Below are 23,034 nucleotides of genomic sequence, written 5' to 3'. Positions count from 1 at the left end.
GTCCAAACTGTAAGGAACAGCCCAAAGAAACAGAAAAGCAGACATAGGAAACCAGATTCCAGACCTCTAACATCTGTACATTGCACAGGACCACTAGCTGGACATAGACTAGAGCCAGACAGCACATAGCTACATGAACTAAATGTGATGCTGATCAACAACAGGCTCTGCTGCAAACAAACCATACGCTACCGCATCAGTAGTGAGGCACCCAGCATAGCCTGCATCATCGAGACCTGACTGGATGACACCACGAACCCTGTGCAAGTTGCCTTGTCTCCTCAGGATACTTGGTACATCACAGACCTATGCAGGACAAGAAGGCAGATGGCACTGTGTTAATCTTCTCTGCAAATGTCAAATCCAAGAGAGATACCTGAGGCAAGACAACTTTATTTGAGTTCATTCATCTGGTGATAGAAATCAGAGCCAAAGCTAATGTAATTTTTTATGCTCAGGTACAGACCACCACACAGTGAAAGAGATTAATGAAGGAGCTCACTGGAACCTTATTAGTGAAGATTTTGAAATATCCCAGACTTGTTGTCCTGGGAGGTCTCCGCAATCATACTGACAAGACTGCAGATGCAAAAGCCCTTCCCTTACTTCCCTAGGACTTAATGTGGGTCATCTCTGGTCTAACCCACGCAGCCAGTCATATCTTTGGTCTAGATGTCAAGACTGCAGACATCGCAACCCAGCCGCTGTCTTGGACAGACTATCACCTTATTAACACAGTGGTCAAAGCGCTTCCAGCTCCCAGGCAACAAGAAAGACCAATGAGCCTGATATGATCACAAAAACTCATGGACTTGAACAAATTTCAAAGGCTGCTAAATGACAGCTGCACTCCGCCCATAGGTTGAATAGCTGAGGAAGGATGGTCCGCCAGTTAGAGAACTAGCCTGGGACCTCGGAGACCCTGGTTCAGTTCCCTGCTCCATCTCAGACTTCCTGTGTGACCTCTGGCAGGTCACTCAGTTGTTCTGGCCCTCTGTTCCCCATCTTTTGAAATGGGGATAAAAGCACGGCCCTTCTTCACAGGGGAGTTATGGGCTAAATATATTAAAGATTGGGAGGTGCTTAGAAAGTATGCAGGTGGGGGGCCATATAAGCACCTTAGAGGACCTTGTGAATCATTATCATTGTACCCTAGCCTTGTCCATTGACACAGTGGCCTAAAATGGCCCCTTCCTTCCCATCACCGATGCAGATTTGCTTGGTTTACCAACACCATGTGACAAATGAAGAGAGCATGGAAACTCAAGCAATGACAGTAGAAAACAAAGGCTGAATCAGACAGGATCAAATATAACAAATGTCTCCAAGTCTGTGTTGAGCCCGTATTATAGGCCAAAAGAATCTTCTTAGCCTCCATTGAAGCTGCCGACTCCTGCCCCAAGGAGCTATCCAGAGTGGTAATCCACTTCATCAATTATGAGTGACCACGACCTGCATTAGATCCCAGCACCAAGTGTGGCAAAGAACTATCATATTACTGCAGTGAAAAGATCATTCCGGAAGCCTTCTCAAACACCTGCAGCCAACAACCCCCTGCATTACAAGCATTCAGTACTCACTGAGAAGAGCTGGACACCCTAAAGGAGTCTGTACCCAAGACCTGTGAATCTGACCGTGCCATTCCTGGCTTGTGAAAGAGAGTCATGAACAACTGTTGCTACTCCTGATCAAAATAGCCAACCCCTCGTTCAAAGAAGGAATCTTCCCTTCCTCCTTGAAACATGCAGTAGTCTGACCAACACTGAAGAACCCCACCCTGGGATACTGTTTTAACCAACTCCCGCCCAGTGTCAAGCCTCCATTCCTGAGCAAGCTCATAGAGAAGCTAGCCAAAGGCCAACTATAAGCTCCTCTAACTGAAGCTAACTTTCTAGATCTGGCACAGTCGGGACTCAAGCCAGGACATGGAACTGAAACCATGTTAGTGGCACTGATGATTTGTCAATAGATGGAGGGCAAACATCCATTCTCATTCTCCTGGGCCTCTCTGCACTGCACTTTGACACTGACCTTGAAATACTTCTTTCTCAGTTGAGAGGTGGCAGGGGTCCACATTAATGCACTAAATGATTTGATTTCTTCCTGGAGGGACACATCCAAAGAGTTGTAATAGGAAATTGCACCTCCACCACTAGACTCTGCTCTTGTGGAGGCCCACAAGGAACAATTATCTCTCTCCAAGTTCTTCTCAAAATTTACATGCAACCATTAGGTGAACTGGTCAGATGACATGGACTCAAGTGCCAGCAATATGCAGATGAGACACAGCTCTACTTTACCCTAAGAGGCTCTTTCTGGTGGTAGGTTCTTGTGGCTCTCCTGGAGCAAATCAGAGACTGGGTGTTAGGTTTGGGGAAGACACTCCACCAAGGCAGAAGCCTCCTTTCACAGCTTAACTAACTACCAGTCACGAAGGCCTGTTACTCAGCAGCAGCGGTTCTCAAACTTCATTGCACTGCGACCTCCTTCTGACAACTCAAATTACTACATGACCCCGAGGGGAAGGGGATACCAAAGCCTGAGCCCACCCAAGCCCTACCACCCCAGGCAGAGGGGCCAAAGCTGAAGCCCAAAGGCTTCAGCCCCAGGCTGGGGGCCTGTAGCCTGAGCCCCGCTGCCCAGGGATTTTGCCCTTGGGCTTCAGCTTTGACCCTGGGTGGTGGGGCTCAGGTTTCGGCTTTGGCCTCAGGCCCCAGCAAGTCTAACACCAGCCATGATGACCCCATTAAAATGGGGTTGCGACCCACAGTTTGAGAACCCCCCTCTCCTACAGTATTACTGTCGCGCCATGGGCTGGTAACCTCCTCCTTAGAATCAGAGCTACCATCAAAGCTGGTTGTGCTAGAGCAGAACACTGGGCAGAGCAGGACAAAAAGGGAGAGCCTTTAACCTTCTTGGGGACAATATATTACCTTTGATCTCATACAGCTGCAAAGATCTACTCAACGTCAGAGAAATCTGTGGTTAGTCTGTGACTAAGTAGAACCCTATATCTCTCGGATTAGCTGCTGTTCTCACTCAGCTTCCACCTCGTAGTTCTCTGATATCAGAACCCAAGAATCCAGCAAAATCTGGCAAGGTATAGACACTGCATGCGTGGAGATTCTAGGTGCAGAAGGCACTGGGAACATCAACATTGAGACCAATACCTCACATGCAGACAGAGAGCCCCTCGGGTGCAGATGCTGCCATTGATGAAACAGCACTTCAGTTCTGTCAATTTCTGAGTCACCGCAGGGTAGAGTGTGATCTAGTGATAAGGTTGTTATTGGGAACTTTGAAGCCATCGACCTTTGTGGCTGCGGTCCAAATTGGGTTTCCTTTGGAATGTCTATCAAGGGCTTCAAAGGAGCCACCCAGAAGTAGCAGATTGTCTCATCAGTGCTCTGTGCCAGGTGCCCAGATGCATCAGCTAGCCCAGGATTCTGGAAGGAACTAACTGGGATGTTCACAGGGCAGCAGCTTGAAGGTTCAATAAGGGGCTTTGTTGTCAGCCTGGCCCTACCGCTGTCTGTGAGGCCCAAAATCCGTCTAGACCTTGGGTGTTCCTCCTGTCTCATGCTAAGAAGCAGAGACCTTGTAAAACAATCCTGCACAGATGGTATCTTTAGAGAAGAAATCTTTCAGCTTTTCCTCTTCCAGCCAGCCATTCATGGCACAGCCTGCCATACTGAGTGAGGAACGGAAGTGTGTCGTTTGCAGGATGGGGTTAATCCTTTTACATACCGTTCCTTACATTACTTCACCTCCCTTCAAGCTAATTTGATTTTTGACAGGGGATTAATGTTAGGAAGAGATGTGAAGTCAGGCTAGGACAAGCCTCCCCCTTCCCCTGCACTATCAAACCAAGCAACTTCTCTAAAGGAAGGGGATGAGGAGCAGAATGTACATCGGGGGCTGGTTGGGAAGAGCTCTCTTACCGAAATTAGCCTTTCTCTTCATGCTTTTCTAAGTGCTGGTATCTCGAGAGCTGAGCCAGTTATTCTGGGGGGCGATGCTGGGTACTTATCAGGAGTTTGTCAGGTTTGGTCAGTCTCCCATTAGCCATTTTATTACCAAACTATCTAGCTCTTGTGCCTGCTTTAGAAGGTGTTGAGCTAATCCTGAGTACATCTGGACGTGAAAAAACAGAGCAGGAGATAGGTTTCATGCCAAAACAAATAAGTTGTGTGTCTGTTTATTTTAGAAATCTGATTTTGGAGGCTATATGCTGCCTTTGTAATCTTTGCAGACAATCACACCTGGAGGTGCAGCTAGCAAGCGATGTTAAGCGTAACAAGAAGGGTTTCTTCAGATATGTTATCAAGAAGAAGAAAGTCAAGGAAAGTGTGGGCCCCTTACTGAATGAGGGAGGCAACCTAGTGACAGAGGATGTGGAAAAAGCTAATGTACTCAATGCTTTTTTTGCCTCTGTCTTCACGAACAAGGTCAGCTCCCAGACTGCTGCACTGGGCAGCACAGCATGGGGAGGAGGTGACCAGCCCTCTGTGAAGAAAGAAGTGGTTCGGGACTATTTAGAAAAGCTGGACAAGCACAAGTCCATGGGGCCGGATGCACTGCGTCCGAGAGTGCTAAAGGAGTAGGCGGATGTGATTGCAGAGCCATTGGCCATTATCTTTGAAAACTCGTGGCGATTGGGGGAAGTCCCGGACGACTGGAAAAAGGCTAATGTAGTGCCCATCTTTAAAAAAGGGAAGAAGGAGGATCCTGGGAACTACAGGCCAGTCAGCCTCACCTCAGGCCCTGGAAAAATCATGGAGCAGGTCCTCAAGGAATCAATTCTGAAGCACTTAGAGGAGAGGAAAGTGATCAGGAACAGTCAGCATGGATTCACCAAGGGCAAGTCATGCCTGATTAATGTAAGTGTCTTCTGTGATAAGATAACTGGCTCTGTGGATGAGGGGAAAGCAGTGGACATGTTGTTCCTTGACTTTAGCAAAGCTTTTGACACGGTCTTCCACAGTATTCTTGCCAGTAAGTTAAAGAATTATGGGCTGGATGAATGGACGATAAGGTGGATAGAAAGCTGGCTAGATTGTCAGGCTCAACAGGTAGTGATCAATAGCTCCATGTCTAGTTGGCAGCCGGTATCAAGTGGAGTGCTTGGTCCTGGGGCCGGTTTTGTTCAATATCTTCATTCATGATCTGGAGGATGGTGTGGATTGCACCCCCAGCAAGTTTGCAGATGACACTAAACTGGGAGGAGTGGTAGATACGCTGAAGGGGAGGGATAGGATACAGAGGGACCTAGACAAATTAGAGGATTGGGCCAAAAGAAATCTGATGAAGTTCAACAAAGACAAGTGCAGAGTCCTGCACTTAGGACGGAAGAATCCCATGCACCGCTACAGACTAGGGACCGAATGGCTATGCAGCAGTTCTTCAGAAAAGGACCTAGGGGTTACAGTGGACGAGAAGCTGGATATGAGTCAACAGTGTGCCCTTGTTGCCAAGAAGGCTAACGGCATTTTGGGATGTATAAGTAGGGGCATTGCCAGCAGATCGAGGGACATGATCGTTCCCCTCTATTTGACATTGGTGAGGCCTCATCTGGAGTACTGTGTCAGTTTTGGGCCCCACACTACAAGAAGGATGTGGAAAAATTGGAAAACGTCCAGCGGAGGGAAACAAAAAGGATTAGGGGACTGGAACACATGACTTATGAGGAGAGGCTGAGGGAACTGGGCTTGTTTAGTCTGCAGAAGTGAAGAATGAGGGGGGATTTGATAGCTGCTTTCAACTACCTGAAAGGGGGTTCCAAAGATGATGGATCTAGACTGTTCTCAGTGGTTGCAGATGACAGAACGAGAAATAATGGTCTCAAGTTGCAGTGGGAGAGGTTTAGGTTGGATATTAGGAAAAACGTTTTCACTAGGAGGGTGGTGAAACACTGTAATGGGTTACCTAGGGAGGTGGTAGAATCTGCTTCTGTCATAAATATAAAGGGAAGGGTAAACCCCTTTGAAATCCCTCCTGGCCAGGGGAAAGCTCCTCTCACCTGTAAAGGGTTAAGAAGCTAAAGGTAACCTCGCTGGCACCTGACCAAAATGACCAATGAGGAGACAAGATACTTTCAAAAGCTGGGAGGAGGGAGAGAAACAAAGGGTCTGTGTGTCTGTCTATATGCTGGTCTTTACCGGGGATAGACCAGGAATGGAGTCTTAGAACTTTTAGTAAGTAATCTAACTAGGTATGTGTTAGATTATGATTTCTTTAAATGGCTGAGAAAAGAACTGTGCTGAATAGAATAACTATTTCTGTCTGTGTATCTTTTTTTGTAACTTAAGGTTTTGCCTAGAGGGGTTCTCTATGTTTTTGAATCTAATTACCCTGTAAGATATCTACCATCCTGATTTTACAGGGGGGATTTCTTTATTTCTATTTACTTCTATTTTTTATTAAAAGTCTTCTTGTAAAAAACTGAATGCTTTTTCATTGTTCTCAGATCCAAGGGTTTGGGTCTGTGGTCACCTATGCAAATTGGTGAGGCTTTTTATCCAACATTTCCCAGGAAAGGGGGGGTGCAAGTGTTGGGAGGATTGTTCATTGTTCTTAAGATCCAAGGGTCTGAGTCTGTAGTCACCTAGGCAAATTGGTGAGGCTTTTTACCAAACCTTGTCCAGGAAGTGGGGTGCAGGGTTTTGGGAAGTATTTTGGGGGGAAAGACGCGTCCAAACAGCTCTTCCCCAGTAACCAGTATTAGTTTGGTGGTGGTAGCGGCCAGTCCAAGGACAACGGGTGGAATATTTTGTACCTTGGGGAAGTTTTGACCTAAGCTGGTAAAGATAAGCTTAGGAGGTTTTTCATGCAGGTCTCCACATCTGTTCCCTAGAGTTCAGAGTGGGGGAGGAACCTTGACAGCTTCCCTAGAAGTTTTTAAGGTCAGGCTTGACAAAGGCCTGGCTGGGATGATTTAGTTGGGGATTGGTCCTGCTTTGAGCAGGGGGTTGGACTAGATGACCACCTGAGGTCCCTTCCAACCCTGATACTCTATGATTCTATGAAAAAAATAAAAATTCTGGGTGCAATATTTTAAAAATCTTCAAAATTCTGCATATTTTATTAGTCAAAGTAACACAATATAATCTCACTGGTTTCAATTATTTTGGTAATTTATTTAAACTACAATACAATGGATGGAGAATGGAAGTGGGGTGCCTTGAAGGAAATCTCCAAACCCCCTTTGTCTCATAGTAAAGTAGCTAGGTTTGAACCTTTATTTCTAGTTATTAGTCAACAAATATATGCAGCCATATGCTCAGCGTTACATCATAGATAACTGAAGAGCAAGTGAGGGTTGGGAAATCAAACTCACAATTTATATTCGCTACTGACCATCTCCAGAAAGGTCCGTAGCAAACAGGTCATGGAGCAAATTTTGATAGGAAATTTTTTCAGTCCAAAAATTCAGACCAGTTCTAATCACTAAAGCATCATAAGCATTTATGAGGCTATACTGTCCTTTACCCCACTCTGGCAATATAAAAGAGCCTTAAATCTTTTACACCTGTTTTATACTCCTGGGAGAATTCACAGAGACAATTCACTAAGCAGGTAGGCTGCTAAATTCTGTTCTGTCTGAGGGGACACAACCTGCCCTACACCTACCTCCTTAAAACACCCCGAATCCCTGCCCTTCCACACTGAGCATGCTGCAATCGCGAGCCAGAGGGACAGAATCTCTCACACAGACACATACACATGCGCGCGCGCGAACGACTGCCCAGCCCTCCTCCCTCTCCAGCAGTGATTTACATCTCTACCAGCTGCTCCAGACGCCCAAACCAACCTGCCTGCGCTGCTGGGGTGAGGCGCATGACTGCTCTTATGGCTTCCCTTTCCTTCCCTGTCAGAAGTCATTTTTCTGCCGGGAAGCAAAAAAATCTGTGAGGCACATGAATTCTGCACATGCACAGTGACGCAGAATTCTCCCAGGAGTAGAGGAGAAATTATAAGACTGGGACTTTTCAGCTTTGAAAAGAGGCAACTAAGGGGAATATGATAGAGGTCTATAAAATCATGACTGGTGTGGAGAAAGTGCATAAAGAAGTGTTGTTTATTCCTCATAACACAAGAACTAGGGGCCACCCTATGAAATTAAAGCAAACAAAAAGCGGTATTTGTTCACACAATGCACAGTCAACCTGTGGACTCTTTGTCAGAGGATGTTGTGAAGGCCAAGACTATAATTGGGTTCAAAAAAGAACCAGATAAATTCATGGAGGATAGGTCCAGCAGTGGTTATTAGCCAGGATGGGCAGGGATGGTGTTCCTAGCCTCTGTTTCCCAGAAGCTGGGAATGGGCGACAGGGGATGGACCACTTGATGATTACCTATTCTGTTCATTCCCTCTGAAGCACCTGGCATTGGCCACTGTTGGCAGACAGGATGCTGAGCTACATGGACCATTGGTCTGACCCGATATGGCTATTCTTATGTTCTAATATCAGAAGCTGTAAGTGGAAGACGGGTGGATCACTCCATAATTGCACTGTTCTGAACACTCCCTAATGCTTTGGCCATGGTTGGAGACAGGGTACTGGGCTAAACAGACCATTGGTCTGACCCAGTATGGCTGTTCTTATGACAGACATGATGCCGGTGTTAAAAATTCATAGTTTTATCAGTGCCAGTCATGCTACTTTTTCAAATCTTTTCAAGTTTATGAAAGTTGTTTGCTGCTTTACGTATTAGTTGCTTGACTTCTAGCATGGTGTCACCAACACTGCACATCTCACTCCCTCAATAGGTAAAATGACTAACTTCTTCTAGTGTTTCTCAATCTACTCTGATGGTTGCTTTTGGGACGTTCAGAGCCATATATTTTGTCTTCCCCTTGTTGCAAACATACAAACTTGTTGGGCTGTGTATGCCAAAACTGGGCCTTTTTTCCCATTAACTTGTGTGTTGAACTAAGCAGTGTCATCAGCAAACCTAAGGTCATCCAACTGTGCTTTATCATTTGTCCATCGAATTCCTCTGTTGCCTTCTGTGGTTACTTTCCTCATGACAGAGTCAATGACCAGTGCAAACAGAAGGGGGCCTTAGTACATCCTTTTCTTACTCCAGTTGTCATTGAAAACCATTGGCTGATGTCGTCACCATCTCTGACTGCATATTCAGCATTACAGTAGCCAAGGATCGGTATGATCATTATTTTTCTGGTATTCAGTAACATGCCATACTGTTTAAAGCAAATGATGACATTTTCCTTGGTTTTTGAATAAATATGGAACAAAGAAAAGAACCCAGCCCAATGGAAGGGAGGCCTTCTAATAAAGTTGCCAAAGAAGGGTGGCCTTACCAATTGCAATAACTGGAGAGGAATCGCATCACTCTCAGAGCCTGGGCTAATCATGTGTGGCATTCTCCTGAAAGGTAACAAGAAACAAATGAATCTCCAACTCAGAGACAAAGTCTATCTCTGTGTGCATTGTCAAAAGCATTCTGGAAATCTGTAAAAATGATCACAAGGGGTGTTGGTCTGAGAACAACACTGTGGTCTGCCCGTGATCCCAGTGTTCTAAGCACTGCTTGTTTCTCTGAGTTGGAGATTCATTTGTTTCTTGTTACCTTCCGGGAGGGTGCTGCACGTGATTTCCCCAGGCTCTGAGAGTGATGTGATTCCTCTCCAGTTATTGCTGTTGGTAAGGCACCCTTCTTTGGCAACTTTATTAGAAGGCCTCCCTTCCATTGGGCTGGGTTCTTTTCTTCATTCCATATTTTATCCAAAAACGCAAGTAAAGTTTCATCACTTGCTATAAATGTCTCTTCAGTAACGATGTCAGCATCTTCCCCGTTTTTGCATTTACTGATGACTTTTCTAACGTCTTCCATTGTAATAGCTGCTCAATCAATATCAAACTCCAGAGGTGGGTCTTCATCACATATTTCTAGTAGTTCACTTGGGCATGGTCTATTGGAAACAGTCTGAAAATGTGTGAAGTACCAACTTCAGATTATTTGAGATTCCTCAAAAAGTGACGTGCAGAACAGCTGGTCATATGCGTGTGTAGGAGGGGAAGAGCTAGAGTATAAGGTTGTCACAACTTCTGCTTAATAGCCATTTTTCAAAAAGTTTCTAGGGGCTTGGATTTTTGTTTGTTTTGGAGGGTTTTTTGTGCAGATTTAAAAATCCAGCTATTGATGTCATGCAGGTCAGAGCTGTTTCAATGGTGCTGTCCATTTTTACGCAAGGTAGTGCATGGCGCCCTCTAAATCTTTGGGGGACCTACACTGAGAGTGATAGTTAAGAAAATATACATTTTTACAGTGTGCATACACCAATACAGAAAAACAGCTAGTGGGTTTCCAGCCCACCATTTTATATGTTTTAAAGCTCGACTCTTTTAAGTGCTCTAAAATGTGAATGGTTACTTGGAGTGCTTTGAAATTTGATGTGCCTCATGGGCCACAGGGTAGTATTAATGATCCAAATTTGGGGTCATTTGACAAAAAGGTTCCCAAGTTACAGGCTGTCCCAAAAAATTCAGTTTCCTTCTGCTGCCTTGAGCTGTTAAACTGAGAGGTACTGACAGCTGGATGAATCACAGACCGAGTTGAGATTACTGGCTGTGAACTCACCTTTCAGGTAACATAAGGAAGGATAAGTTAATCACAAGCCCCCAAGTAAAGCAAAAGGAGTTTTGGACTGAAAGGCTGGAGGTTGTTACAACTGGTGCATAATGATGTTAATTTTATTTTGGGGGGAACAGGATCAAAGCCTTCTTTGGTCCCTGCTGGACTGACACGCCCTGCCTGAGGAAAATCCATTCAGAGTGGGTAGCCAAGAAGACAATCCTGCAGAAACCGAGAAGGGCCAAGAGGAGCACGGACCAATCAAGAACCAGTAGGCCAGTTTTGCTCAGAGGCAGAGCTGGGTGAGACTTGCCCAGGCAGGGTCTTGGTCTAAGTGCTGCACTTAAGCGCTTGCATTTTGAAGGTTTGAGGGAATTTTTCTCTTCGTTTAAAGGTGCCAACAACTAATCCTGAGTTGCTGTTTTGTTACTTGATTGTTTAAAGACTGACGCCAAGCTTACGGCACAGGCTGCTAACCCTTGGAGGTGAGGGTGGAGAGCATCTGCAGTACCACCCATGGAAATCGGAGGGTTTGTGGCTGACCAGAAAATGTACGGGGTGGCAGAGAAACATTAGGATCTCTGACACTTCACTGGTTCTCAGAGAGGGTGTATGCCTATTGATCAGTAGTCAGAGGTTCTCTCTCTCAAACATAAAGCTGTCAATGTTTTGGAACAGAAACCCAGTCTGTGATGTCTCTTGCCAGCCATGCCACAAACTGCCCCCGCCAACCATTCTGAAACACGACCGGGAACACCATTCGGCTGTAACGTGCTTGTCCTTTGCTCAAGGCACTGTCTGTAAGTCAGGTTACAAGAGGGTGGGGAGTAACAGCAGTAGAAACCTTTCTATACCAGGGAGCGAACACTTAAGGGAGATGTGTTTCCTTGCAGTGGGGGGGGCCTTGGTACAGGGGCAGGTTGGAGAGGGGAGTGAATGGGTCGGGACATAGCTGCGGAGGTGTGCCAGAGCAGGGCCCATGGGACCCAGGTGATGTAGGCAGAGGCGGGCCTGGTTGGCTCAGTATACAAATTGCAGGAGATGATATGTACAGCTACCTAAATGACTATTAACTCCTACCAACAACACCGCTTTTCCTGTTCAAAAACCCTTTGTTGTTGTTGTTGTCCTTTAACAGCAGTAGGTGGAATCCTGTGTGTGACGGTGAAGGGTTGTAAAAGGAGGTGAACAGGTCATACATTTTAGTACTGTGGGGTTGGCAGAGTAAAGGTCTGTGTGTTAATGAGGCATATTGGGGCATTACTGGAAGAGAGTAGTGTTAAGGTTGCATGGGCAACTAATTAGAGGCAGATGCAGCTGGGAGGGAACAGGAGGGGCCTGTAAAAAGCCCAGGAGCTGTAAGTAGCAAGGGGGGGCTGCAGGAAGGCAGGCTGTAGTTACTCCCTGAGAGGAGGGAGTTGGGAGGCTGGTTGTGTTAGGATCTGAAAGTGGCTGTGTTGCCTTTCTTTCCTAGCTTCACCTGCAGCTTTCATGCTTTTTCACAGCTTGCTTTTCAGTTTTGCATTGGTAGGCTGCTGCTGCTGTGTTAATGCTCTGAAATGAACAGATTTCTGATAGGGTTTGTATACAGTAGAACCTCAGAGTTGCGAACTGACCAGTCAGCCACACACCTCATTTCGAACTGGAAGTGCACAATCAGGCTGCAGCAGAGATCAAAAAAATGCAAATATAATACAGTGCTGTGTTAAACATAAACTAGTAAAAAAAAAAATACGGGAAAAGCAGCATTTTGCTTCTGCATAGTAAAGTTTCAAAGCTGTATTAAGTCACTGTTCAGTTGTAAAACTTTTTCAGGAACAACCATAATGTTTTGTTCAGAGTTATGAACATTTCAGAGATACAAACACCTCCGCTCCTGCAGTGTTCGTAACTCTCAGGTTCTACTGCACTTCCTGGGGAATGCTCCTGCTGCACTCCGTGCTGACTGGTGTTCCCGCCAGGCCTCTAAATCTGTCCTCGACTCCGGCCTCTCTTGGGAGCTAATATTTCCAGAGTTGCTCCTGGATGGTAGCGTGGTGACCTTTTCCTTCAGACTGGCATTGTCTTAGCTGCAGGCCAGTGATTCTTCATCCAGAAAAGAACAAACTGGCGGTTGTCTCTCCCTAGCGGGAATGTTTCCACAGGCTTTCAGTCCCAGTAGTTAAGGGCAAGTTCTCTTTCATTTGTAAGTGGTTCTGGAGGCCGGGTACTTGTTTGGCTTGGTGTGGCAGGTCTCCTGGATCATTTATAAGTTTAGTGACTGGATATTCCTGATGAGAGAAGAGAAGAACTGCATCTGTTTCCAGGCTCTGTAAACTACTAAGTGCTATTTCATAGCCTCCTCAGCCACGTTTGCCTTCTTGTGTTTGTGTGCTGGCTCAGATAGTAGCTCTGCATGCAGAGACCAGACGTAAGCAGCCACCTATGTAGATGCCCCTTTATCTACTTTCACAACTCACCCTGCACGTTCAGATACTCTCAGAGTCATACTTGTGCATCTGTATCTAAAATACACCACAAACACACTGGTGCAGCTCTACCTACCTGTACATCTTTGCACCCAGGTCTGCGTGAGCACCCACGCTTGCCTGTGCCCTCGCAGGTGGACCTCGACTTCCAAGAAAAGTGCTCCAGGCACGGCTGTGCCCACAGAGGCTTGCCAGAGTGCCAGTCCTGGCAAGCGTCAGTTATCCCAGACAGACAGGCTTGTGGTTTAATTGATTAGGGATTAAGTCTTTGCTGCTCATGTCTGTGTTGTCTTGCTGAGCAGCCCCTCTCTGCTATTTTAATCAGAAGGTCATTGTTATATGAGATGAACAATTTAGGCTCTCCGTCTACTCCCCTCTGCCGCAGCAGATTCTGTGTTAAGAACGTGGCAGCGTCTTGTTAGCATCAACTAAAACTCATTCTAACTTGGATAGTTTCGGTGTCTCTGAGAGTCTCCTGACTTGCGGTAACTAAGCTCACCTGGCAGGGCTTTCTAACCTGCTGAGTGGGAAGTGAGTTGCAGGTTTGTGAAGTGCCGCATTTGTCTCAGAAAACCCAGCTCCTGCATGAAACTCGTGTTGGTTCCTCTGTGGGTGGATTCCAAGGTAGTAATAAAACTTGACAATAGACCTACAGTTGTTTTCCTTCTGAGAGTATGCAATCAGCACTTGGGCAGTGAGTCCCCAGAGCCTCCTACAGAAAGTTATTCCTCCCCTGGTTCACATTTGTGTGTCTCTTGTTTTGTTTTTCAGGTTCTCCAAGCCAGCACCAATGTTCTTGGATGATTCCTTCAAAAAGTGGGCACGGATCAGGGACTTTGTACCTCCCTTTGGAATTAAAGGACAAGGTATGATGAAACTGTATGTCGGGGGAGAGCAGATACGGTTGTGGAGTCAGGAAATTTGCCCTGCAATTTTGTTTTGTTTTGTAAACGCAGAGTGGTTTGATCTGTTGTGCTGTGGTTTCTTTCCAGTTTGAGTATGGTGAATTTATGCATGTTCTGAGAGACCAGACCAGCCCAGCCAGGGCGTGTGCCCTAGAAGCTGGCGTTTGGGAGCACAGTTAAGACCCCAGTGAAAATCGAAGTGCAGCAGTGCCCGTGTTATGCAGAGCACTCTACTAGTATGTACAATATTCCAGTGTCACCAGGGGTGTTGGTTTATAGTAATATGGCTGGCAGAAGCAGCCGAAATGCCCCTTCAGGCACCAAACCGATTTGAAAATCATTCTAATTGGCCACAGACAGAAGGGCAAGTAGCACTGCTTGCCGGTAGGTTTGCAGAGCCCTGGTGTGACCACTGGCTGATGATTATCTCTGTGTACGTGCCTACATAGTTAGTTACTTGTGGGATCCCTGAGGATCCACAACAGACCCAAAAAACCCACTCAGGTACCACAGTGATGGGCTTAGTATAAGAAAAACAGAAAATGTGACCCTTATCATTAGCTTTTATTCCTGTGGCTGTGATATTTGGAGCCGTGTGGCTGGTGGTAGAATACACTGAAAGCAGTGAGAAGAGCGCTTCTCTCTGTGGGGTAGTAATCTGGTCTAAAATCTCCTTGTTGGAGATAAGGCAGGGCGGGTCACATGAAAGCCAACTGGGGCCCTGGGAACATCATAACATGGTGATGATGGTGGGGCACGGGTCCATTCCCATGGCCCTGCCCAGCCATTTGGAGTGCTCCCCTCCTCCTTCCTGAGAAAGTCAGGTGTGGCAGCAGGGAAGCGTGGGCAGTTACCTGCCCCTGTAGCCAAGGTGTGTGCCTATTTGCGTGAGTGGAACAGGCCTGCTTTCATTCTTCTTCTCCTTCCATGCCACAGTTCTCTACTAGTGAGGTGTTGGTGTGCGTGGTCGTCCCCTTCCCTCGAGCAGTGGATCTCAGGGTTACCACCCTAGTGACATGAATGGAGCAGTTCACACCTCTGAGCTATCATTTCAGATTGTCAGCAGACCCTGGCAGATGTTGCTGCTTCACTTACATGGTGGTCACATTTTCAAGTTTTTTCACAACCATGAGGGCTAGAAATTTCTTTTTTCCTGCTTAAAGTTAAAGCTTTAGATTAGATTCTGATGTAACCGTGAACTGGGGTGGTCTTAGGCATGGCCCTAGGGTGCCTGTGTCTTAGTTGAGCCGTGGTGGCAGGTTCAGTTAGCTGAACGTGGCAGTAGTAGGAACAAAGGGTCTCTGATCAAAGCTCAGACTTCGTTGACCAGGTTCTTCTGACGCGCAGTGTAGTCCTTCTCCCCTCCGGTTTGTATGTTTGCCTCCCAGCTCGGTGAGAAAGTGATTACTGCTGTGTACGTCAGCCAGAAGGGATTGCTGTATAGGCCACTAGAAGCAACAGTGGAAGCACAAGTGGGAATGATACATCAGCCACAAGAGGGGATCTTTGCTTGAAGCAGGCACCCGAGGTGTACAAGGGCAGGGGCAGGCGTCCTGACTGGGCTGGGGATGAGGTTTGAAGATTACGCATGACTGCAGCCAGGCCTAATAAAACTCATTTTGCTAAACTGAATCCAAATGGAGAAACTTGCCAGAGAGGGATGACTGAGTGGCTTTGGCAGCTTTTGCTCTGGGTTTCCTGGCTGCTGCCAGCTTGTGTCACCACCAGTGTTATGTAAATCTGTTGTTTTATATTGGATTTCCTCAGTTAAGAAGAGAAATGAGAAATTGCCATTATTTAAATGGCTGAGAGCTGAAGCAATGGGATGGAAACAGCTGAATGGGTTTTTTTAATGCCCTCCTGGGACTAAACTTTATGCCAAGTTTCAGTCTAGAGCAATTTCTGTGTGTGGGAGGGATGAATTATAAATCTGTGTAAAGCAGGGTTTCTAATGGCTGTGCTGACAGGCCGAGAGTTCTAGCGATGTGAATGGCGCCCCTTTTGTGTCACACGTCACTTGGAATTCGTGCATCAGTCTTTTCTAGCCATCCCACGGGACACGTTCTGGATGAATTGAGTGACTTGATGATGGGATCAGCACCTCATTAGGGCCTTCAGTCAGAGCACGTCTAATGATATCCAAACAACTGACCTAGGCAGGCAGTGTGGAGATAAGTCACCATGCTTGTGCAAGCTGAAGACTGTCAGAGCTGTGGTGTGCGTGGGAAAGACAGAGCAGACTGGATAGCTCAGGAAATTAGGAGGAGATATGCGTACGTTGAAACTGATAGGGTGGGGTTCTGTTCGGTGTGGTAGGAAGCCCCTTAATGCTGAGAGTTGGAATTTTCCTACAAGATCTACCTTGTGAAAGGTATTGGGTGTTTATTGGCACCAGCTCCACCTAGGCTGAGGTCGGAAAGGTTTTATTGAGGACTTGTGAATCTCATCATGGTCTAGTCCACATGCAGGAGTCTAATTTTTGAAGTAATGTTACAGGAAGGGTTTGCTGTCCTCCTAGTATTCAGGGCATTCCTGGAGATTCCTACCCAATAATTACACTCTGATCTAATTACTTAAAGGTAAGTGATACAATGGAATCAACAATTTTTCAGGCAGAACCCTCCCATTCTCCCTTGTATTATTGAAGCTGCTTTCTGTATTCCAAGCTTTGAACTCTGAAGGGCTTTTGAATTCATGGCCTTTTGTTCAGTGCTTGTGTCTTTGAAATGAACCCTGTAGCAGGCCCTGTATCACCTAGTCTCTGGTTTATTCATGAGGGTTCCAGGCAGGAACGATCTTGCAGAGTCCTGTTTACAGAGCTGCACTACTTTGGGGTAACGTGTCTGTGTAAGTTGAGAGTCAAAGGCTAGAACGGGGTCAGAAAGGCACAGGCCAGTGTTACAAGCTCTTCATACACTATCACATCAACAGAAGGCAGCATGCTGATTATTCTGACACAGTTCAGGAGGAATCCTAATTTTCTGTGAGAAATTTCATTGTAAAGACAGTTCCATCTCCAGATGTGAAACATTCACTTTGCACACTCCATTGCAGAGACCTCCACATAGCTGCACCAGTAAGATCCTCCTTTCCTCAGGGCTTCACTTCTTAATTTGGCCATAGGTTGTGAAATCCCTCTTCACAGGCTAATGTGCTGAGTCACGTCAAGAAGAACAGCTGCCCATAAAGGTCCTCAAGGTGAATGTAGCCCTGACTAGGTGAGGACCTTCAGAGACTGGGTGTGGCTGTGAGCCCATCATATGTTCTTCATAATCAAGCGGTGAGGCATTGGGAGCCCACCTGCTCTGCCAGGAATGCCTGCAGGCTTGGCAGTTTGCAGTGCAAACTTTCCTGGTGATCAGTTACCTGCTAGGTAAGAGAAACACACATGCAAACAGGCTAAGCTGCTCAGTAGTAGACTCGCCATGAATGGCCCTGGAGCAGGAGGTAGTGGACAAGAACTTTTTCACCTGAGGTACACAGTTGAAAGTCCTGTGGAGAGCTTTGCTGAACAATGAGCTACCAGTTCTTTTATACAAGTCATTGGAAATAGACAGTATTGTGGAGAAATCTCTCTGGCACCTCTGCTAAGCAAAGATCCTGACCATGATAGAATCAGAACAAAGTTTGATCCCGTTGCCCCAAGTCCCTCAAACTGTCTGAGACAAATATACTTCTCATCTATTTTTAGGGGTGGTTGTATAGTTATTTCTGATCACACAGAGCCAGGACACCTGTTTACATCCCAACCTGGGATCCCTCTCCCTGTATGTCTGGTTCCCAAGAAGGTAGATATCCAGATAGGTCATGTTTCTGAGCAAATGTGTCCAGTCATAGGTTTTAAGACCAGAAGGGACCATCATGATCATCTAGTCTAATCTTCTGCATAGGGTTGCCAGGTGTCCAGTTTTTGCCTGGAAAATCCATTCGAATAGAGGACCTGGCAGTGTTCATGGGACCCGATACGAAAAGTCTGGTTACCCCAGGCGGGGGTGTGTGCCAGATCATCAACCCACAACAGCCCCTGCTCAGCTGGGGCCCTTCCTACCTGAATCTCGTGGGTGGGCAGGCAGCAGGTGCCATGTGAGGCTGCAGCTCCCATTCTAGCCCAGAGCAGAGGGAACCCAGCTGGGGTGGGGGAGAAGTGGAGAGGATTGAGGGATGAGGAGGTGGGAGAGCAATGAGTAATGTGGGGGAAGTGGGAGAAGAGTGAGTGGGGAGCAGGGCATCAAGGAAAGAGGCGGAGCAGGGGCGGGGCTTTGGGAAAAGAAGAGGGGCGGGGCCTCTGGGGGAAGAGATGGGGTGTGGAGGTATTGGTTTTCAGAACTTAAAAAGCTGACAACCCTACTTCTGCATAACACAGGACCTAGATTTCATCCCGTGATTCCTGCTTTTACACCAATAATTTGTGGCTGAACTAGATTGTCTTTTTAGAAGGTAATCCAATCGTGATTTAAAGACTCCAAGTGCTAGAGAATTTGCCACATCCCTAGGTAATCCATTCCAAAGTTTGGTTACACTTGCTATTAAAAACGTGCATTTTATTTCCATTGTAATTTCGCTGCCTCCTTGTAGTGACTTGGCTAAAGCCTGGAAATAGGATGCATAATTGCAAGTGGCAGAGTTTGCAGTCTGGTGCAGTCACAGACTCAGATCCCTGATGAGCCATCCAAGAGATCAAGAATTTTTGTATATTTAAATTCTGTTCAATAATTTCTCCTTAATTGGCCTTGTGTTTCTATAAATTTACTTCCCCCACCTCTGAGGTGAAATGTGGTAGCTGTTCTGGGACAGGAAGTGAAGGATATAATATCTAATTGAAATTGCTCGGTGCTTGGAGGCCGCAGAATGAAATTACCCAGATTAAAATAGCCAAGGATACCGAAACTCTGACACAAAGTGTCCTGGGAACTCCTAGTGCTGACCTCTCCAGCGGCACCGTCCCCTCTGTGTTATGGCATTGGTCCAGTATGTCTACACTGCAATAAAAGACAGCGTCCTGGCTGCGGTTGGCCTGGGGCTGCTAATTCAAGCTTGGAGCGTGGGGCTAAAAATTGCAGTGTGGGTGCTCGGGCTGGAGCCTGAGTTCGGAAACTCCATGATGCAGCAGGGTCTCAGCTCCTGAGTTCGAGACCAAGCCTGAGCCCTGCAAGCCCGAGTCAACTGACCTGTGCTCTGAGACTTGGTGCTGCCGGTACCCTGGAGGTGCCACCTACTGGAGAACCATCACCATTTCCTATACAGGGTCAAGTATCCGAGGGGGAGCCGGGTCAGTCTGTATCCACAGAAACAATGAGGAGTCCGGTGGTACCTTAAAGACTAACAGATTTATTGGGGCATAAGCTTTCGTGGGTAAAAACCCCACTTCTTCAGATGAATGGAGTGAAAATTGCAGATATCTATGCCAGTATCTGTAATTTTCACTCCATGCATCTGCAGTGTTTTTTAACCCACAAAAGCTTATGCCCCAATAAATCTGTTAGTCTTTAAGGTGCCACCGGACTCCTTGTTGTATCTTTATACAGTGTCTAGGTTTTCCCTTAAGGGTGTTTCCCACCAAGCACTATCTGAGTTCAGTCCTGGGGCTTATTTTATGAGGAAAGAGGCGATCACAGCACAGGGTGGCATGGTTCCAGGAATCCTGAGCAGTTTAACTGTTTGGGGTTTTTTCAGATGAAATTTCTTCTTTTCTCTTTGTACAAGTTTCTGGCAGCACTCCTCTGTTGGCATGGAAGGTTATACTGGGGTGAGTGTGCATGCAGTGTCAAGGGACCTCTGAGGTTTCTCTGACATGTACACTGCTTTATGGGCAGGATTCTTCAGTGAACAAACAGTGCAAAAAGGGCTTACAGCACCAGTGAGACTAGTTACAGACTAACACAGCTACCCCTCTGAATCAGCAAAAACGAGGAATACATTTGTTAGCCTCTAAGGTGCCGCAAGGATTCCTCGTTGTTTTTTCAGTGAGACTAGTAACACTAGAGGAATCCACCTCCCTCAGCTGGGTTATCTGGAGTATAGAGGGACAGTGAGCAGGAGGACTCCTTAGTTATTTTTGGAAATCTCAATCAATAGCATTTGTCACTAGATGCATCTTAAGTTGTATAAAAAGTGATTAAGCAGAGAAGTGCGGCTAGGATCTGTCTGTGGTCTCTGATGTGAGAAAGGGAGAATTAGCAGGCTTCTTTGCTGGATCTCCGTTTACACTGTGTCAAATGCTTTTGGCTTAAAAACTAAACAAACAGAATTTAATGTGTTAATCTCTCCTCCGTGTATTTAGCCAGGAATCGTGTCATTGTTTAGCAGTAATTGCCGCTCTTCAATTATCTTTGTTTCCTCTAGAGCTTTTTTTATGCAGAGGGCCTGCTTTGCTGGCACTGAAATCTGTTTGCCTTTTGAGGTGATATCTGTTCCACTGGGCGGGACGGTCCTGTCACCATCCTAGAATTTGCATTCCACTCTCGGATCTAAATGGTTTTTTTTTTTCAGCTGTAATAAGAAAATAGGAAGTTCATCTCTGATGCATTTTGGTTTTATTTAATGTAAAATACAGCACTGAGAAGGGGACTTGCTCCCTCCCCGCGGCAAGAATGACATCCGGAATTAGTGACAGATTGCATGACAAAGAAATCTCAGGCTTTGCCTTGGCACACAGCCTAATTGCTGTCTTCTGCAGTGGTTAATTGTTGTTCTTGTGCCTGGTTGTATGTTTGGATGGTTTCCTTGGTCTGTCAGTGCATCTGGGAGAAACTCTGGGTTAAGAGCTGCCCAGCTACTTTCTGTTTTTTATCTGACTAGAAAGCTCTGCTCTCTCAATGGAAATACAGGGTTTGTCTACACATCAATTAGACACCCGCTGCTGGCCCGTGCCAGCTGACTCCGGCTGTGGGGCCCTTTCATTGCTGTGCAAAGTTCCGGGCTCAGACTGAAGCCCGGGTTCTAGAGCCTTACGAGGTGGCAGGGTCCCAGAGCTGCCCGAGCCTGGAAGTCTGCACTGCAGTGAAACGGCCCCTCAGCCTGAGCCCCTCGAGCCCAAGTCAACCGGCATGGGCCAGCCGGGGGTTTCCTTTGCAGTGTAGGCACGCCCATTGAATTCAAGGGCAGGCTAGAGCTAGCATATCAGAGTACCATCAAAAAAGCTTGCTCCCCTTCCCTTCTCCGTGCACTCTAGTTGCATAGCAATGTCTCCTGCACATCTGGCTTTCTGGCATGAATCATGTTTTATCTCTGTTGATAAAACAAAGTCACTTTGACATCAACCCCCCCGCCCGCCCAGCCTCCAGGACCGTGCCTCCATAGAAGTTACAGTGGTGCATGCAGGAAACTTACCAGGCTTTTGATAGGGCCCTCTCACAGCCAGGACTCTCTTCCCTGGTTTTTCTCACCACTCCAGCTGGCAAGGAGGGTGTCTCTTATATTTATTTGCTGGGCAGGTGCTGTTGCACTTCTGTCTGTCCCAGATTGAGCATTTTGGCCCTGCTTGTATCCCCTCTAACAAACAAAAAAGAAATGCACGGATGTGACGTCTTTAGTTCTGTCCAAGAAGAACTTGGGATTGTGAGCCACATTAGCTGTTAACACATAGTTGTTTGTCCTTCTCCGATGATTGGTTGAGGCAAAATTCTGAGTTAACCCCAAACTTAGAACCCCAAACTTTGGACCAAAACTGGGAATTGCTCTGTTTCATGCAGATTTCCATGTGATAAAAGTTGCTCTTTCCCCAGTTCAGCTAGTTGAAAAGGCCACAGGAAGGAAACTTTTAAATGAAGAAGATGAGGGCAAGAAGCCAAGGATTCTACTGGAGAACAGGCACTGGCTTTTGGTTACTAAACGAAGACTCCAAGGAAAGGTTATTTTGTGACTGTTGGGGGTAAAACAATAGATCTCCCTGAGCAATCTCTGGAGAAGAGGAGAATCCCCTTATGGAGTCCCCTATTTCAATCAAGGCTGGTGCCTCGCTCAGTAGTGGGCTTGTCTAAACCTGAGGAGATTTTTCTGAACAACAGTCAGAAAGAGCAGGGACCAGCTCTTGGGTGAGGTCTCAAACCCTGAGTCCATAGTTAATCAACTATGCTGGAACAGTTTTTATAGTGGGGGTGCTGAGAGGCATTGAACCAAACTATAAACCTGGTATATAATGGAAACCACTTCAAGCCAGGGGATGCATCAGCAACCCGTAATTCCAGCACCAATCTAATCAAATGACTCGTGAACTCCGAATTAAAATTCCTCCTGGATGTGTCCCTGAGTGACCAAGACATGGGTAATTCACTCTCCTGCTGACTTTTAGGAGGTTCTGTTTTGTTTTGTTTTGTTTTTTAAGGGAAATGTAACCTCCTGATGCTTTTGTGGGCCTTAGAGGGATGAGAGGAGGTCAGGCATTGAGATGTGGTGGATATGGCTTCAGGGTCATGTGATGCTCCAGGGCAAACAGAGAACCTTGTGGCTAGTCTAAAAAACTCATTATTTTTAAGGTAATCACATAATTTTTGGAGCCTAACTTATGATATTTGAATACTATGGGGTTAACAATACTGCCACCAGGACTTGCTGTTCAGTGAGGAATGTGACTGATAGGGACATGCTTACTGCAAATTCTCTTAACCATTTTACCAGGAAAGAGTGCAGGAAAGGCCTGAATCGCTCACTGCCAAGGCAGAAACTGGCTCCTGAGAGAGCCATGGGTGACCCAGTAATAAAAGTTGCTGAAGTTCACTGGTCAGTCTTGCTGATGCTGCAGTAAAGTTTTCTGCCTTTCCACTTAACTGACGTTGATGGAAATAAGAAAAGGAGGACTTGTGGCACCTTAGAGACTAACCAATTTATTTGAGCATAAGCTTTCGTGAGCTACAGCTCACTTCATCGGGTGCATTCAGTGGAAAATACAGTGAGGAGATTTATATACACACTGAACATGAAAAAATGGGTGTTTATCATGCACACTGTAAGGAGAGTGATCACTTAAGATGAGCTATCACCAGCGGGGGGGGGGAACCCTTTGTAGTGATAATCAAGGTGGGCCATTTCCAGCAGTTAACAAGAACGTCTGAGGAACGGTGGGG

At 46.3% G+C, this 23,034-nt stretch overlaps 1 protein-coding gene across 7 annotated transcripts in view; it reads left to right on the top strand.

Annotated features, from left to right (window-relative positions):
* Positions 1–23,034, top strand: part of ST3GAL3 (ST3 beta-galactoside alpha-2,3-sialyltransferase 3) — a 411,061-nt gene that overhangs the window by 227,489 nt on the left and 160,538 nt on the right. For all 7 annotated transcript variants that reach the window (XM_048862089.2, XM_048862090.2, XM_048862088.2 and 4 more), the window contains one exon: positions 13,839–13,933. In XM_048862089.2, coding sequence (XP_048718046.2) covers positions 13,839–13,933 — 95 coding nt within the window. The remainder of the gene's footprint in view (positions 1–13,838; positions 13,934–23,034) is intronic.

This window comes from Caretta caretta, chromosome 8, assembly GCF_965140235.1.
Source record: "Caretta caretta isolate rCarCar2 chromosome 8, rCarCar1.hap1, whole genome shotgun sequence".
Classification (NCBI taxonomy): Eukaryota; Metazoa; Chordata; order Testudines; family Cheloniidae; genus Caretta; species Caretta caretta.
The sequence above is the reverse complement of the archived record's forward strand: the minus strand, read 5'-3'. Positions and strand labels throughout refer to the sequence as shown.